At 41.0% G+C, this 17,440-nt stretch overlaps 2 protein-coding genes across 4 annotated transcripts in view; one reads left to right on the plus strand and one right to left on the minus strand.

Moving 5' to 3' along the window:
• The window catches only part of WASHC5 (WASH complex subunit 5), a 32,950-nt gene extending 32,360 nt beyond the window's left edge, over nt 1–590 (minus strand). Inside the window, exon 1 of one of the 2 annotated variants that reach the window (XM_067531358.1) lies at nt 463–590. The gene's annotated coding sequence lies outside the window, so the exon portion shown is untranslated. Of the gene's footprint in view, nt 1–55; nt 191–462 lie in introns of those variants that run through there. The other variant, XM_067531365.1, reaches the window with a different exon arrangement.
• A 111-nt stretch (nt 591–701) lies between these two features.
• NSMCE2 (NSE2 (MMS21) homolog, SMC5-SMC6 complex SUMO ligase) overlaps nt 702–17,440 on the plus strand; it is a 170,890-nt gene continuing 154,151 nt past the window's right edge. Inside the window, exons 1-2 of one of the 2 annotated variants that reach the window (XR_010916855.1) lie at nt 702–828; nt 6,016–6,162. Coding sequence is in view for 1 of the 2 variants with exons in the window: in XM_067531378.1 (XP_067387479.1) it covers nt 6,030–6,162 (133 nt within the window). In the remaining variant the exon portion in view is untranslated. The remainder of the gene's footprint in view (nt 829–6,015; nt 6,163–17,440) is intronic. The other variant, XM_067531378.1, reaches the window with a different exon arrangement.

A 17,440-nucleotide genomic window follows, 5' to 3' on the forward strand; every position in this document is an offset into this window, starting at 1 on the left:
CAATCAATGACTTTTGCACAGTACATTTCAATGAGCTGCAGAAGAACTCACTCACTTTCATCCCAACTTCCCCCTCACTGGCATTCAGCAATTTCCCTTTGCACCAAGCCCACATCAACCAGGTACTCCAGATCCATCTTCCCCAGCAGAGAAATGCAGTAAGTGCCTCACAAAACACAACCTACACCCACCCAGGAAACAACACCCACACAATTCCACTGTCCCCCTCCCCCATCACAGTCGGTTCCACACTAACTCCCTAAAATAAGCCAGCCCCAGCACCTCCCAACCCCCCCAGGATTACCCAGCGCCCCAATGAACCCTCAATTATCCGCTCCCCAAAATCACACCACCACCTCCTCGAGGGGGTGGGGCGGGGCAGAGCACCTCTCCCCTCCCCCAAATGAGCTCCCTAAGAATGCCCTGGGCCTGCCAAGCCGGTGAAGCCGCCCCCACACTTACTGTGCCAGCCACTCCCCTGCTGCTGGCCGGGCTCCCTCTCTACCCAGGAAGGGGCAGGGCACCCCCTGACCTCTCCGGCCGACGCAGGCGGTTTCAGGCCTGGGCGTCGCCGCACTCTGGAAGCCCCCACTGCGAGGCGACGGGAGCAGCCTTCGGTCCGCCCACCCCACGCCAGCAGCCCTGGGTCATGTGCACAGGCGCCGGCTGATGAGGCGGTTCCTGCTCGCTGCCCGCCCGCCCGCGCCGCGGAGACTCTTTGCCTGCCGCCCTCGGGCCTCGGCGCGCGACTGCGGTTCCTATAGGAACGGAAGGGAAGGCGGCCTGCTCCCGGCCGGGCCGCGTCAGGGCCTCAACCCCTGGCAGCAGGTAGGGGGCCTGCTCCGGCGTGCGACCTGCCCCGCCTCGCCACAGCTGCGTGGCCGAGCAGGGATTGGTGAGGGCCGGGGGCTACCCGGGGGGGAGAGAGAAGCTCCCAGCAATGAGGGGGTGGGCGAGAGGCTGGCAGGCCTCCCCTCAAGCACTCAGCTCTGACTGGTGGGTAGAGGGGTGTGTCACCCAGTGAGGTTAGTCTCCGTGTGGATGCTCTCAAACATGCACGTTTCCTCTGGGGCATCCGCACCTCCCACTGGCATGGGTCAGCGTGTGTTGGTGGCCATCCTGCCAGGGAAATGCGGTGGTGTGGCCCCGAGATGTGAAGGCGGAGCTCTTTGCTGGGCATGCTTCACCTGGAAATAGGGTTCTCACCTTTGAAATCCAAAAAACCCGGCTGGCACCCTCCCTCCCACAAGGCAAGCCCGCTGCAACTGCCGGACTCCAACCACATGGCAATTCTGCCCAACCTCCCCATCTCCTTTCCACAGCCACTTCCAGTATTTAGAGAGATCACTTGTATAAATAAGATGGATAACATCATTTCCTTACTTAAATTGTGGAAGTGGGAACACTGCAGCATCTTGAGCTGGACACAGAAACTTTTAACATTAGATAGACCAGTATGTTATGACAATAATGCAAATCTTTAGACTCACGTTAAAAAAAAAAGGCAGATTAAATAATTTTTCTGGCAACTGGAAAATCCATAAAAAAACCCAGCCAGGCTGGTCAAATACCGGGCGGGTGGTAACCCTATACTGGAAACCTATGCGGGAGTGTGGGTAGGGTGATCAGATAGCAAGTGTGAAAAATTGGGACTGGGGAGGTAAAAGGCACCTATATAAGAAAAAGCCCTGAATATTGGGACTGTCCCTATAAAATCAGGACATCTGGTCACCCTGGGGCAGGGACGGGGCAGAGGCGATGTCAGCACTAGGACAATGACAAGCAGGCAATCTCTTGCCCTGACAAAGGGGAGCACTGAGTGTGTTTGCCAGAGTGGCCATGGAGTAACAGGGATACTTAGCATTTTTCATCCTTAGATCTTAAAGTGTACTGCAAAGGTAAGTATTGTTAATCTTTGTTTTAAAGATGGGGAAACTGAGTCATGGGGCAGTTAAATGATTTGCTCAGAATCACACAAGAAGTCAGTCAGTGGCACAACTGAGAATGTAAACTAGGCCTTCTAATTCCTGCTCAGGGACCCTACCTATTGGGCTTTGTGGTCAGTCATTTTTTTTTCTGTTGGAAGGAAAAGATTGCATAGCCAGCCCTGTCTTTCTCAGTTTTCTAGCTACTATGGCTCTCTCTGATATTTTTGGGGAAATATTTAAAAAGAGAAAACTCAGAATCTGAATGCGTCATTGAAACAAACAGCAATATCTTTCATTGCAAGACAGAAAGTCAGTAAAATACTGCTCTAAAATGAATGCTTGATGAAGGACTTATCCTTATCAGGAGAAAGGTAAACTTGGGCAGCTCTGATCTAATATGCAGGGCTTGAAGAATCCACTTGCCCATTTTGAGTAGGAAGCTTTCTCAGATGGGTGCCGATACCTTCTGCGGAATCTAAACCTTCATTTAAAATAAAAAAAGACGTTTCTAGCCATAAGTTGCTAAAATGGCTTTATGGAAAATAGATCCTGTCAAACTAACTTGATATCTTTTTTTGGTGGGATTACAAATTTGGTTGATAAAGATAATAATGTTGATGTAATATATTTAGACTTTTGTAAGGCATTTGACTTGGCACCACACACATTTTGATTAAAAAACTAGAAAGATATAAAATGACCATGACATCCATTAAAAGGATTAAAATATGGCTAACTGATAGGTCTCAAAATGTAACTGTAGATGGGGAAGTGTCATCAAGCAGTTGTGTTTCCAGTGGGGTCCCTTGGGGACTGGTTCTTGGCCCTATGCTATTTAACATTTTTATCAATGACCTGGAAGAAAACAAAATCATCACTGATAAACTTTGCAAATAACACACAAATTGGAGGGCTGGTAAATAATGCAGAGGACAGGTCACTAATTCAGAGCAATCTGGATCGCTTGGCAAACTGGGTGCAAGCAAACAATATGCATTTTAATACAGCTAAATGTAAATGTATCCATGTAGGGACAAACAAAGATGTCCATAGTTAGAGGGTGGAGGACTCTATCCTGGGATGCTGTGACTATGAAAAAGATTTGGGTTGTGGTGGATAATCAGTTGAACATGAGCTCCCAGTGTTATGCTGTGGCCAAAAGAGCTAATGCGATCCTATAAACAGAGCAATCTCGAGTAGGAGAAGAGAGGTTATTTTACCTCAGTATTTGGTGCTGGTGTGACCACTGATGGAATACCATGTCCAGTTCTGGTGTCCACAATTCAGGAGGTTCAGAGAAGAGCCACAAGAATGATTAAAGGATTAGAAAACATGCCTAATAGTGATAGACTCCAGGAGCTCAATGTATTTAGCTTAACAAAGAGAAGGTTAAGGAGTGACTTGATTACAGTTTGTGAGTACCTATATGGGGAAAAAATATTTAACAATGGGCTCTTCAGTTAAGTAGAGAAAGACTAGATCCAATGGATGGAAGTTGAAGCTAGACAAATTCAGGCTGGAAATAAATCATACATTTTTAATGGTGAGCGTAATTAACCATTGAATCAATTTATCAAGGGTTGTGGTGGATTCTCCATCACTGACAATTTTTAACGCAAGATTGAATTCCGTAGAAATTATTCTGGGGAAGCGCCATGGCCTGGGTTATGCAGGTGGTTAGACTGGATGATCAAAATGATCCTTTCTGGCCTTGAAATCTATGAATCTATGGAAATTACCTCCCAAAACCAAACTATGATTAAACTCATACAGTGCTGCCTTCCTGTTTTCAGATGAACAACAGCTCCAGTGCCTCTGCTGCTACTCAGAGCTTCACAAGCTTCGCAGAGTGAAAAATGACCAACAGTGTCTTGTTGTCAGTTTTTACTACTGTTTTTCAGATTCCTTTGGGCAGCTGTGAAACTGACAAGAATTGGGTCAATTTCATAAAACTTGGAAAAGCAGAGGCAGATATCAGATGTTTACTAGGGAGGGAGACCTAAAAATGAAAGCAGAGGAAACTGTACTGTATCAGAAACACAATCCTCATCCTTCTGGCAACAGCTAGGTAGGAGTAGAGTAGTTACTAATAAGCATAAATATCTGAAGACTGGAATGACCTAAAATGCAAAGTAATCCACATCGGAGAACATAATCCCAACTATACTTACAAAATGATGGGGTCTAAATAAGCTGTTACCACTCAAGAAAGAGATCTTGGAGTCACTGTTGATTGTTCTCTGTAAAGATCCACTCAATGTGAAGCAGCAGTCAAAAAAGCTAACAGAATATAACTATTAGGAAAGGGATAGATAACAAGACAGAACATATGCCTCTGTATAAATCCATGGTATACCCACATCTTGAATACTCCATGTAGATCTGGTCACCCTATCTCAAAACAGATATATTGGAATTGGAAAAGGTTCAGAGAAGGGCAACAAAAATGATTAAGGGTATAGGATAGCTTCTGTATGAAAAGAGATTAAAAAGACTAGAATTGTTCAGCTTGGAAAAGAGACGACTAAGAGAGAATATAATAGAGGTCTATAAAATCATGACTGTTGTGGAGAAAGTGAATAAGGAAATGTTTAGTAATTTTAGTACTTTAGTAAGGCTTTTGATACTGTCTCACATGACCTCATAAACAAACTAGGGAGATAAAACCTAGGCTATGTCTACACTGAGGGCAGCAAATGCACCACCGTCAGATCGATTTATCTGGTTCGATTGAGCGGCAGTGAAGACAGGCTCAATCAATCCGGAAGCCGATCTAATAAAACCACCGCCCCAAAAAGCGTAGCACTGCATCGACGGGTACGCATTTCCCGTCGGCGCAGTGCAGCGGAGATGGAGCGCTAAACGGAAGTTATGAAGTCGACGGGAGTTATGCAAGCTACTCTGGGTAGCTTGTGTAACTCCCGTTGACTGCCGCCAAATTTTGCCGGCAGTGTAGACCAGGCCCTAGATGGAGCTCCTGTAAGGTGGATGCATAATTGGTTGGAAAACGGTTCCCAGAGAGTAGTTATCAGTGGTTCATAGTCAAGCTGGAAGGGCATGTAGATTGGGGTCCCACAGGGATCAGTTCTGGGTCCAGTTCTGTTCAATATCTTTATCAATGATTTAGTTAATGTCACAGAGAGTACACTTATAAAGTTTGTGGATGATACCAAGCTGGGAGGGGTTGCAAGTGCCCTGGAGGATAGGATTAAAATTCAGAATGATCTGGACAAACTGGAGAAATGGTCTGAAGTAAATCGGATGAAATTCAATAAGGACAAATGCAAAGTACTCTGCTTGGGGAAGAACAATCAGTTGCACACATACAAAATGGGAAATGACTGCCTAGGAAAGAGTACTGTGGAAAGGGATCTAGGGGTTATAGTGGATGACAAGCTAAATATAATCAACAATGTAACACTGTTGCAAAAAAGGCAAAAATCATTCTGGGATGTATTAGCAAGAGTATTGTAAGCAAGACATGAGAAGTAATTTTTCTGCTCTGCTCTGCATTGATTAAGCTTCAACAAGAGTATTGTGCCACATTTCAGGAAAGATGTGGATAAATTGGAGAAAGTTTAGAGAAGAACAAAAATCATTAAAGGTCCAGAAAACATAACTTATGAGGGAAGATTGAAAAAATTGGGTTTGTATAGTCTGGAGGAGAGAAGATTGAAGGGGGGATATATCAGTTTTCAACTATGTAAAATTGTTTTTGTTAATCACTGAGGACAGGACAAAAAGCAATGGGCTTAGATTGCAGCAAGGATTGTTTAGGTTGGACATTAGGAAAAACTTCCTAACTGTCAGGGTAGTTAAGCACTGGAATAAATTGCCTAGGGAGGTTGTGGAATCTCCAGCACTGGAGATTTTTAAGAGCAAGTTAGACAAATACCTGCCAGGGATGGTCTAGACTCTAGATAATACTTAGTCCTGCCTTGAATGCAGGGGACTGGACAAGATGACCTCTCGAGGTCTCTTCCAGTCCTATGATTAGAGCTGTTGGAACTCTCAGTGGGATATTTGTACTTTTATTTCTTTTTTCCAAACACTTTATCTCTAAAACCCCTTTTCTGTTATTTCCAAGGTAATTATTTCAAGATGCCTGGGGGTTCAGTAATCTCATTCAACTGTGTGGATTCTTCTCTATCATCTCTGAAAAACTGCCAGTCGTACATAAACACTGGGATGGATATTGCTACAAATGTTGCTCTTGACCTGGTGCAAAATCACAGTAAGTAATTGTATTGAATATATTACCTTATTTATTATCAATTTTGAACCTGATAGACAGCCCTAAGCATGCATATGTGGGTCTGGAAGCAATAGAAATCTGTCTTTACAGAACCTTCCATGGTGAAAAGTTCCAGAGGGTAGCTGTGTTAGTCTGTATACAGCAAAAACAACAAGAGTTCTGTAGCACTTTAAAGACTAACAAATTTAATTTACAGCCCACGAAAGCTTATGCCTGCTACAGAACTCTTGTTGTTTTTGCTGTCTTTACAGAGAGTAGCAGCTTCTCCTGTTTTGGCTAATTTAGGGGTTACCATTAAAATCATTTCCCTGTCTTGAAAGATAAACTGAATGGAAATGTAAATAGCAAGAAAACAATGCTCTTGCTCAGTGGTTTTTAACCCATGGCCTGTGGGCTGCTTGAAGCCCAGTCAGCACACAGCTGCAGCCCATGTGCCATCCTCAGGGCCATACAGATAGTATATATACTGTGTGGCTGCAGCCCACACAACACAGAGAGCTGCATATGCGGCCCACAATGTTAAATAGGTTGAGAACCACTGCTCTAGCTCTTGTACCACAGAAGGCCAATTGTATATCAGTATTCACTATTCTGCAGCTTTGCAGAAGATTTAGCAGTGCAGAAAGGTGGGGTGGACAACTGATCCATATAATCCTAAACTGATTACTTTGTTCTAATATAGATCCTTTGTTTTTGTTTTAATATTTTCAAAAGTAACTAGTGATTTTTGGGTGCCCAACTTGTGACACGTTTAAGAGGCCCGATTTTCATAAAATGCTGAGCTCCTGCTTCTTGAAAGTGTCTCATGCTGGACATGAGGTACCTCATGGAGGTACCTCAAATCACTTCTGAAAATCTTGGCCATCATGTTTTCTAATGTCAGATGTATGCAAATCTGCTTTTCAAGGGGAAAGTAAAACGTGAGGTCCCCTATTCCTACCACCACTCAGTCAGTCAGCTTCTCCTGTGCTGTTACTGACAGCACAGTTGTACTCATTAGAGGACTGCCTAAAATGAGTGCTCTCAAATAGTCTTGGATAAACAGTAGCTCCACAAGAGGTCAAAGGGTGGCTCTTCCTTCCAGGATGTACCACAGAGGCTTTATCTCCCAATAGTCAAAGAGTCAGATAATAATAATTAATGAATCTATGTTTTAGTAGGAATGGATACTGAAAATCCCATGAAAACAAAAGAATGACTATTCATGGCATACCTAATCTGACATTCAACAAAAAAACTAGACTAGATAGGCATCAGTAGGGTTTAGTTACAATGAAGAAGAACAGTGTTCTATTTCTGGAGAGTGTTACCTTTCTCCCCTCTGGCCCTTTCACCATGTCAGAGACTATGGACAGGATTCTTAGCTATGTGCCATTCCCACTGCCTTGGCAGTGCAAAGGGAGCAGAAAGCTGTTTTAAACAGACAGCTGGGGATTCCCCTTGCATATGGGAAGCTGTGGCTGGAGTAGAATGCATATAACGAGCTCTATATCCCCCTGCTTCTGGTGTCATCCCATCTACCCCCATCTTAGGAGGCAATGCTGGGCTATGAGGGGATGCGCCAGAAAGTGCTGCGTTCCAGCAGTCCCAGACACTCAGAATGATCCCTAGTAGGCAGTAATTGCCAGCACAAGTTATAACAGCTCTGAGGCTGCACTATGTGAAATATGAATTACATGTAGCACACTGGGCTGGGACTCAGGAGACCTGAGTTCCATTCCTGGCTCTGCCACTGGCCTGCTGGGTGATCTTGGGCAAGTTATGTCAATTTTGTGTGCCTCAGCTTCCTCACCTATGACGTGGGGCTAATGACACTGACCTCCTTTGTAAAATGCTTTGAGATCTACAGATGAAAAGTGCTGTATAAGAGCTAGGTATTACTATCATTAACACTGATCTAAGGTCATTTACATGATGAAAATATAACCTGGTTACTGCTAATTTAGCTTAAAAATTAGTTAAATACCTGTGCAAGTATTTTCTGTGCATTTCATTTTTGACTTGGGGCTATTTTCTGCAGATTTGAATCTAATGTTAAGATTTCAGTTGCATTAATAATTCACTTAAAGATTGTGGAATGGCTTGATGGGCTGAAGATGACTGTTGAAGATTCAGAGGAAGGTTTGGGATGCGGTGAAGGACAAAGTTAAATTTCCAAGTGTGTTGTTAAGGAAAGCATGCTTCTCCCCTGTTAGATCAGAATAGTGCATGTTCCATTGAACAAAGGATATTGAAAGACAGATTTTCCCTCCCATTTTCAATTGACATCTACATAAATAAAAATGAACAAGTTAATAGTCAAGCACCTCTTGGCTACAGTAGCAAAAGGTCAAATTGAGGAAGAAAATAATAAAATTAATTTCCGATGGAACAGTACTACAGGGAAGTGCTATTTCTTGGAAAGTAATTTACACCCTGAGAGTGCTTACTTTCTTCTCTCAGAACTCAGAGTGACTATGGAAGTCATCTTGTTCAGTAGTGTGTTGTTTCTGTGCTGAAATTGCAGCGTGGGCAGCCTTTGAATTCTATGCACCTCAGAAAAGTAACACTTAGAATAAACTATTCTGGACTTTGTTTTGACAATAAATTGTGCTATTCTTTGTAGCCAGCATTGTTTCATGAATAAAAGGGATGTTTTATTGAAACAGTCTTTTTGTTAGAGCTGAATTGGTTTAAAAAGTTTTATTTCCTATATTGAAAAAAATAGGCTCAGTCCCCTCTTATTCTTCCCAACCAATCAGAAGTGTGCGTGCGTGTGTTTGATTTTGTTAGAATATCTTGTTTTGATATTGACAGCAGTTTGGTTATAGAAATAGTACAAATGTACCAACAGCCAAGTACTACCCTGTGATACAGGAGAGTAAGTTATGTCAGTTTGTTTCAACAGGCATTGCATTGCACAATGTGTCTTGAATACGTTATTTGAAGGGTGTTTGAGCAAGGGTCATGAGTGCTGTCAACTTTCAGGAATAAAATGCTCATAAGGGCCAGACCCTGCAAACACTTACCACCAGTACATTGTTTACAATATACCCGGTACTGTGTGTCGAATCGGGTACTAAAACAATAACACATACTTCCAGAGGGGTAGCCGTGTTAGTCTGTATACAGCAAAAACAACGAGAGACTAACAAACTTAATATTTGCAGGCATAAGCTTTCGAGAGACTTCAGCTTTCTTCTTCAGATGCAGTAATACAGAAAATAGGTAACATACTGACTTCTAATTTTACAGCAAGAAATGTATTATAACTAGTTTAAGACATTAATGCTAGGGATGTACTGGGCATATTCTCTACTGAAATATGGCTATTGTTACCTTGATGAGTTCTTGTTTTTTTAAAAAAGATAAAACAGTGAAGAACAGAAAAACATGAGAACAAGCATATGTTTCTGAATTCCAGAGTGCATTAGCAACCTTTACAAGTGTAAACTGTCTTTAGTAGATCTAACAATGCTTTTATCCTGTGCCAATCTTGAGTGTTTTTCCCCCACCAACTAGTGTCAGTTACTGCAGATTAACATTCTGAACTATTTCTTTTTTACGTACGTTAGTTGCATTTGCAGTGTTCTCCATCCTTTCCCCTCTGAATGTGTCACAAACCAGAGAGCTTTGTTCCTTTTTCTTTTTTTCCATGTTTCACTTTTTATTTTTTCATGAATGGAAGTTGTGAAACAGCTGTAATGTCAATCTTCAAGTGAAGTAAAAAACAAAACATAACTCACCAGAGGAAGGAGTGGGCAAGGAATAAGCAATATTCTCAATGGGTTACAAAACAAAATGAAAAAAACCCCAGCATCTTCCCATGCCTTTCTGATGGCTCTCACCTGTCATAGCTTCTTGGAAAAAATCCATACAAAGAACAAAGCTTTTCCCACACTGTATATGGGAGCTATGGTAACCACACTGCAGGAAGTGGAGTTAGCAGCTATATAAATAGATAGTAGTGGCCTTATATTGAATGAAGTGGGAGTGTAGCTAATTATTGGATCCTGGTACAATAAAGCTGCTGATAGAAAAGGTGCCAGACTAGGGAATACGAGCTGACTGAGGATATTCAACCAATTATACTGATGTTAATAGTACTTTGTTCTTGTTGGTCTTCAGAGGACATCAAGCACTTCATAAATATTAGTTAAGTCTCAAAACTCCTCTATGAAGTAGATAAGAGATGTAAGAATTACTTATTCCCACCCAGTGAAATGAAGCCACTCTTTGGATGGATCATATCTGTTGCTTAAAAACACATAGTAACTACACAACATTTTAAGATAGAAAATGAAGTAAAGTACCATGTCTGATTGGAACAGCAGAGGAGATTCTAGATAGGTAGAGTGTAAATACCTGAGTTTGGAATTTCAGCCAGGACATCTGTGTGGTGCCTATTCTTATAATAGGTGCCACTGGTTCTTTCATGGCCGTGAGTGGTCAGAGTTTGTTTGACATCTCATCCAAAAGATGGCACCTGAGCAAAACAGAGCGGCCTAATCCCATACTGTGGTATCACTTCAATAGTGATTGAACGGGGAGGTTGCCACCCACTGAATTGAAATTGCTACTTCCCCTAGCACCTACATTTTCTTTTAGCTCTTTCCCATCCAAATACTGACCCAGCCCACCTCTGCTTAGCTTGTGAGACATAATAGGTTTATCAGACAAGGTAGCATGGTTGCAGGTCAGTACAGATATCGGCACTACTGTTGATGGCTAAGATGCCATAGTTTCAGATTCTTCAATACAGTCTCCCTAATAACAAACACTATGCTGTTCAGAATTAACTGGTGTGCGGCTGTAACTTTACAAGGACATATGCTTAGAGGTTTTAGGCTAGGCATTTCTAGTTCTTATAACCTCTTTGCACATGTAAATTCCATCCCAAAGTTTTATCCAACTTTGATGCTTCTCTCCAGAGCCTTTTACTATAAATTGAGGTATCCTGATTGGTCACAGAAATCCAGTGAGGTGTTTACCCCATTGTTAGATAAACTGCTTGTTTTTATATCTTTTTAAATATATAACTGTATTGAATTTTAAGCATAATACAGATTACACTGTATATTGGAATACACAGATTGGAAAAGAGATGGGGCCAGATTCACTAGTGTAAATTAGAGCAGCTCCTTTGAAGTTATGGTGATATACACCTGCAGATAATCTGACCCAATACTGTCATATGCAGAGAAGGATGATCTTGTGTACAGGAAAAGAGTGATTTAGAAGATCTATTTCTGTATAAGCTTTGGAAAGTTCACTTTGCTTCTCTGTGATTCAGTTACCTATCTGCAAAATAGAATATTTTCCTTCTTCATGTGTATTGTGAGGACTAAGACCCCAATCTTCAAAAACACCTGTTTCACTTGAGCAGTTCTGTTGGGCTAAGTGAAACTATGAATAGTTTAAAGTTAAGCATGTGCGTAGATCTTTGTAGGTTTGAGCCTAATTTTTTATGAATCGCTTTGGGAATCTCAGTGGAAGATACTATAGAAATACAAAGTAAAGAGATTTGCTTACATCCAGTAGTCAGAAGGAAAATAATAATAGTATCATAATAACACATACAATCTTCATGACTCCTTCAAGGATTATACATTCAGGATTACAGATTTTGTATCTTTTTCCTTGGTGCATCTGAGCATCGTTTTTGCTTTCCTAATTACTGCACTCTGGAGAGAGCTCTTCATTGAGCTATGTCCATGATGACTCCCAAATCTGTTTCCTCTGAGAAGCCCACAATTTCTAAGTCCATTTGATACATTAGATGTTTAGACTGGTTTTGGCAATGAGCATTACATTATATCATCTATGTAAAATTTCATTAGACATTCTGCTGCTCAGTCCCCCAGTGCATTTAAATCCATCTGAACTTTCTTTCAATCCTACATAAATGTTTACTGAGAGAAATAACTCACTATTATTAATTATTCAGAGCATTTATTGCCATTTATGAATTTGTGTGGTGTCTTGCAAAATGGGGCTTCTCTAATCCAAGTATAATAGTAAAGCACCTGATTTTGCAAACCTTCTACTTATGCGAATAGTGCCATTGACTTTAGTGAAGCTACTTCCATGATTAAAGACTACTTGCATGTGTGAGTGCTTGCAGGTTTGGGCCCATAGCACTGACAAAGTCTTTGGTGGTGTTAAAGAGACAAAATAGACACAGTCCCTGTCAGCTAGTTCAGACCACATATTTAGACTTGTAAAACAAGTTTTCATCAAATTGAATATTAAAGGGACACATCACTTTGAAATCTAGTCTGTGTGTTAAAGAGTTAAAAGTAGTGTCAAGCACTACACCTATCCTTGGCCCTTCTGCCAATTTTTACTGTTTAAAGATCACATTTTCCTCTCTTGTTTTTTTAATGCTTTTTTTGCTCTCCTGTTGCTGTATAAAAGACCTACACAAACACAATGGAAATGTGTGTATAGTCAATTTCACTGTTTCTTTTGTACAATCATAGTGCTGTAATATAGACTCTAGCCCCAGTCCAGGGAAACATTTAAGCATTTGCTAAATTTTAAGCATCCATTGAAGTTAGTGGACCATTCAAGCATTAAAAGTTAAGCACATGCTTAAGTGTTTGGCTGGATTGGGGCCTTAGTAGGTAAAGTATCTGGAAGTGAAATTTGCTAGAAACTAATTAAGAATGAAGCCAACTAGTCTATGGTATTTTCATTGCTTTGGCACAGTGCTATGCAAAATGTAAACTACATAAATCATACAAAAACCTATTTCCATTTTAATAATGTAATATGTTTTGCATATGCAATGTTGTTCTAACTGTGTCTAACTGTGCCTGGATATTAGAGAGATAAGGTGGATGAGGTAATACCTTTTATTGGACCAGTTTCTGTTGGTGAAAGAGACAAGCTTTCAAGTTACCCAGAGAAGACCTGAGGAAGAGCTCTGTGTAGCTCGAAAGCTTGTTTCTTTCACCAACAGAAATTGTTGGTCCAATAAAAGATATTACCTCACCCATCTTATCTCTCTAATATGTTTGAGTATCAGATGAAGAAGCTTACTTTTTAAAAATGATTGGTTTAGATTCTTCTGTCGTTTATGTCAAAATAAATCTAGAATAATTCTGTTCATGTCAACTGATATCTTTGGGTTTACACCACTGTAACTGAAAGCAGAATTTGCTTCATTTTTTTTTTTAACTTAACATTGTCTTAACACTGGTCCCAATTATATGCGCTACTGTTAACCACTCTGCACGCTAAGAAGCTACTGTTCCCTACAACTATTGCTTAACTGCTGTTTCCTGTTTCTTAACCATTTTTCCTTAAATTTATTGTGTTCATATGTAGGTAGAAAACACTGCAGCACATCTATATGAAATATTTTCAGACTAGATCCCGTTCTGTGATATGTTAAAATCAATTTAGGTCACTTCACTGGCTCAAACCTGCTTTAAACCTGGACCAAGCACCCTGATAATGGTGTACTGTGATTGGCCCTACTTGGGTCTGCATATTGGAGACGGGGGTCTATACCCAGCTCTGCCAGAAGTGACCTTGTGCCAACTCTCTTATCTCACTAAGGGAAATATGCTTGTCTGACTCCCAAGGTGAGGGTAGGAAGCCTTGCTAAATAATAAGAGCTGTGAAATACACAGAATTACTAACAGCCATTAGAACAGCTGAGACTAGAATTCTTGGCTTTTAACCCAGCATTTCTCCCCTTAGATTAAAGGAGTAGCTGCTACTGCTATATTATACATGGAGTTCAAGCTATATGGTGCTGGGAAACGTGCTCAGTGCAAATGGGAGGTCTGTGGGCTAGGAAGCATGATTAGTTCAGATAAAACATTAGCAGCAAACCTCTAAAAAGCTCCACTGAGGATTTGTAAATGGAGGTTTCATAACCTGACCAGATCTAGAGGAATTTCATGGGGACAGTAAAAGGCACCTCTCTGAGCTCTAGGACTCTGCTCCTGCCGAATGCCACATTCCTGCCCTAAAACAAGGATGCACTAGATGTCTTCAAAAACAGTGGGGTAAAAAATTATTAGTAAAAATTTTGTTTTTCCCTAAATGTATTCTTGTAAATGACTGAATCGTTTGTGCTGAAACTTTCCAAAAATATTCACCCTGAAGCACGTGGCAAATTCCAGCCCAAATGATTGAAGTTTGGCAAAGTTATAAACAACTGAAAATAGGAACTAATAATGGCAAGTGATAGGCATGCTTAACTGTAGGCATTGCTACCAACTCTGCCTATAATTAAAGTGACAAGATTAATGTTTTTTAACTATTGCTGGTCCACAATGATCATGTATTTGCACCATAATGTGAATAAGCCTCACACACTTAATTATAAATACATAAGTTAACTGGGTGTTTTTATCAGCCTCAATGGTCTGGCCATCTGAGCTGGTGAAATTGACAACAAGCTTCAGCACATAAACATCTCAGAGCCCAATCCCAGGTTTGTCATATTACACTGATTACACTGTCATTTGCCCTCCATGAAGCCACCCAGTGATCAACCCATTGAGCCAGTCCTCTGAACATATATTTGGATCCATGTAGAGTCTGAAACCCTGGATGCTGTTGGAAGTTGCAAGTCTACATACAACTCAGCTGCACTATCACCCTCTGCAGCTGGCTACTGATCAGCTGTATCAGAGCAATTCTTTCTGTATTAGTAGCTGGGATTGTGAAAACATTTTTCTTATTGGTTTCCACCTTTTAAAGGCATTTCTGACTCACCACTGTGTACTAGCTTCCAGAATGTTAGTGATACGATTCTTTGGCATACACGCCAGACTTAACTGGCCCATACAGCTCTGGCTCTCCTTGCTTGTCTGCTCTGCCAGTAATGCCTACCTCAGTTGTCACTCCCCATCCCATTTGACTTTTTCCCATCGTTTCCTTGTGATTTCCGTCACATTTCACAATGCACCTTTATTAAGGACCTTTTAAATGTTTTAAATTTCTTCTGCTCTGTAAGAAGCAGGGCCCAATGCATGTGAAATAGGAATGGTGACCACCTGTACCTCTGAACACAGATTCTTTTTCTAATTTGTTTTTTAATTGGAAATTCAAATGTATTGTTCCTATAGCACCTATAACATGGTATGTAACTTAACCCCACATACATTCCAATAAACTACTGCATGAGCATGAAATGGCCCACATCATGGTTACTTTGGGAACGATAACAGAATTTCCTTACTATTATGCTTTTACCATCTGCATTGCAATAGTGCAGAATGTTGGGAAGTATAAATGATCCTGCACTGTTCTTCACATCGCTAGTGTATTATCATTCACTGCTAAGATATAAAAAAGGCAAGGTTGCTGCCTGAGGGTGGATGCAGTATAAGGGCTAGTATGGTACTTTGCTGTCTGCCCTTAACCCAGGAGCACAGGATTGGGAATTGTGACACTTTCTTCTATACTTGCTCCTGCCCATTTCCTGGCACAGTTTACTTCCCCCTGCACACCAGCTCCCTTGTGCCTGCCCACTCTGCCCACTCCCTGCCCATCTGTGGCCCCTTGTGTTGAACAGACATCAGTTCCAAAGGCTTTCAATCCCTCTTTAATAACTGGAACATTTAAAAAAACAAGCTATGATTTGTTTAACAAAATCAAGAAAAGTCAGCCTAGGCTATTAATCTACTTGTGCGCAGATACTGTACTGCACATGGTATTAATGATGATGAACTCTGGGGACCCTTGCATTGCACAGGCAGAGTGGACTATGTGGGGGTAGCTGTCCCCAAGGTTTACCAGTGGTGGTATAACACTGTTTCCCACTTATTTAAAAATGGGAAAGAAACAACATTTACTGAAACACAAGGGGGAGCCCTTGTCCAAATTATAATCCTCAACAATCATTTTCTCTGGGGATGTTCTGAGTAAACTCCAAGTGAGATATTTTTATGCCACTGTTCCTGGGGGGTGGAGAATACAATTGCAGCATGTCTCACTCCAATCTGTATAGGCATGAATTTTTACTGAAACCTGACATATCTTTTTTCATGAACAGTGTTTTCACCAGTAGTTGCTATCCTAATCTTTGCTCAGCAGAGTAAAATCATTGTGCCATTGATGCCTCCTGACCAGAAATTAGATGGAAATTTTATGCAATTGGATCAGACCAGTGGCCCATGTAGTCCCATATTCCCTCTCTAATATTGGCCACTACCAGATGTGTCGGGAGAAGCTGCAAGAATTCTTTCAATGGATTACATGTCCACAGGGGAAGTTTCTTCCTAACCCCAGGCAGTTAGTGGTTAGCTTCTAGGAACTGTTTGCTAACAGATCCTCTCCTCTGTTGCCAAACCAATGTGTGCCCCTAATCAGTGGCATGCACAAGTTCAGTAGAGCCACCAAATGTAGAATTCCTCTCCTGTTATCAAAGGAAACTTCTATGGTCAGAGTAACTGAGATAAGGTGCTCACTATTCCTGTTGATAAGTGCTGTAACCCCTCACCAACATGAGCCCCCCACCTCCCCTTTCAAATCCTTCCTTTAATATCAGGAAATCTCTTCTCCTTTATTCTCATCATTAGTAACACAAAGACCCATGTTGTTGTCCTGTATCATGTCTTCCTTGTTTGCCTTTTTCATAGATGCTTTTGGGGGCAGAGAGTGTGTATTATGTGAGTTCTATAAAACACATGATTTTATGCTGCTATGTAAATATTTTATAATTAGTACATAGAAAACCATTGCAGGGGCTTACCAATTTCCTGCTTTGTTTGGTTTCTGAAAAGTTCAATATTTGTTTTTCCTAAGAATGGGTAGTGAACTATTAAAAACGTGTTAATTTAAAAAAAATATTATTTTCAAACAAAAAGCCTAGTTTGATCTTAATGAAATGACTTTCTGGAGACAAGCCATTGCATTTTGTACATCCCTCCCTGCAATCAACATCCATGGTTGGGGAAAGGAGCGCTGGAGTCATTTTTATTTAATACATGTAAAAACATGATACTTTAGGAGCACCTGAGCTTGACTACAGTAATGCAGTAAAATGTATAATTAATTGGAAAACTTCATTTGATGCTGGTTTTACCTCTGTATACAGCATTAGGCAAGACCATTACTGGAATACTATGTCCAATTCTGGTGTCCACACTTCAAGATGGCTTTTGGAAAATTGGAAAAGGTTTAGAAAAGAACTGACTTAAGATCTGGAAAACCTGCCTTATAGTGAGAAACTTAAGAAGAACCATCTAGATTATCCAAAAGTTTATTTGATTACAGTCTACAAGAGATTTCTGATTGTAGACTTTTCTTCCAT

The sequence above is a fragment of the Emydura macquarii genome, unplaced genomic scaffold, assembly GCF_026122565.2.
Source record: "Emydura macquarii macquarii isolate MOO-44397 ecotype Brisbane River unplaced genomic scaffold, CSIRO-AGI_Emac_v2 contig_369, whole genome shotgun sequence".
Classification (NCBI taxonomy): Eukaryota; Metazoa; Chordata; order Testudines; family Chelidae; genus Emydura; species Emydura macquarii.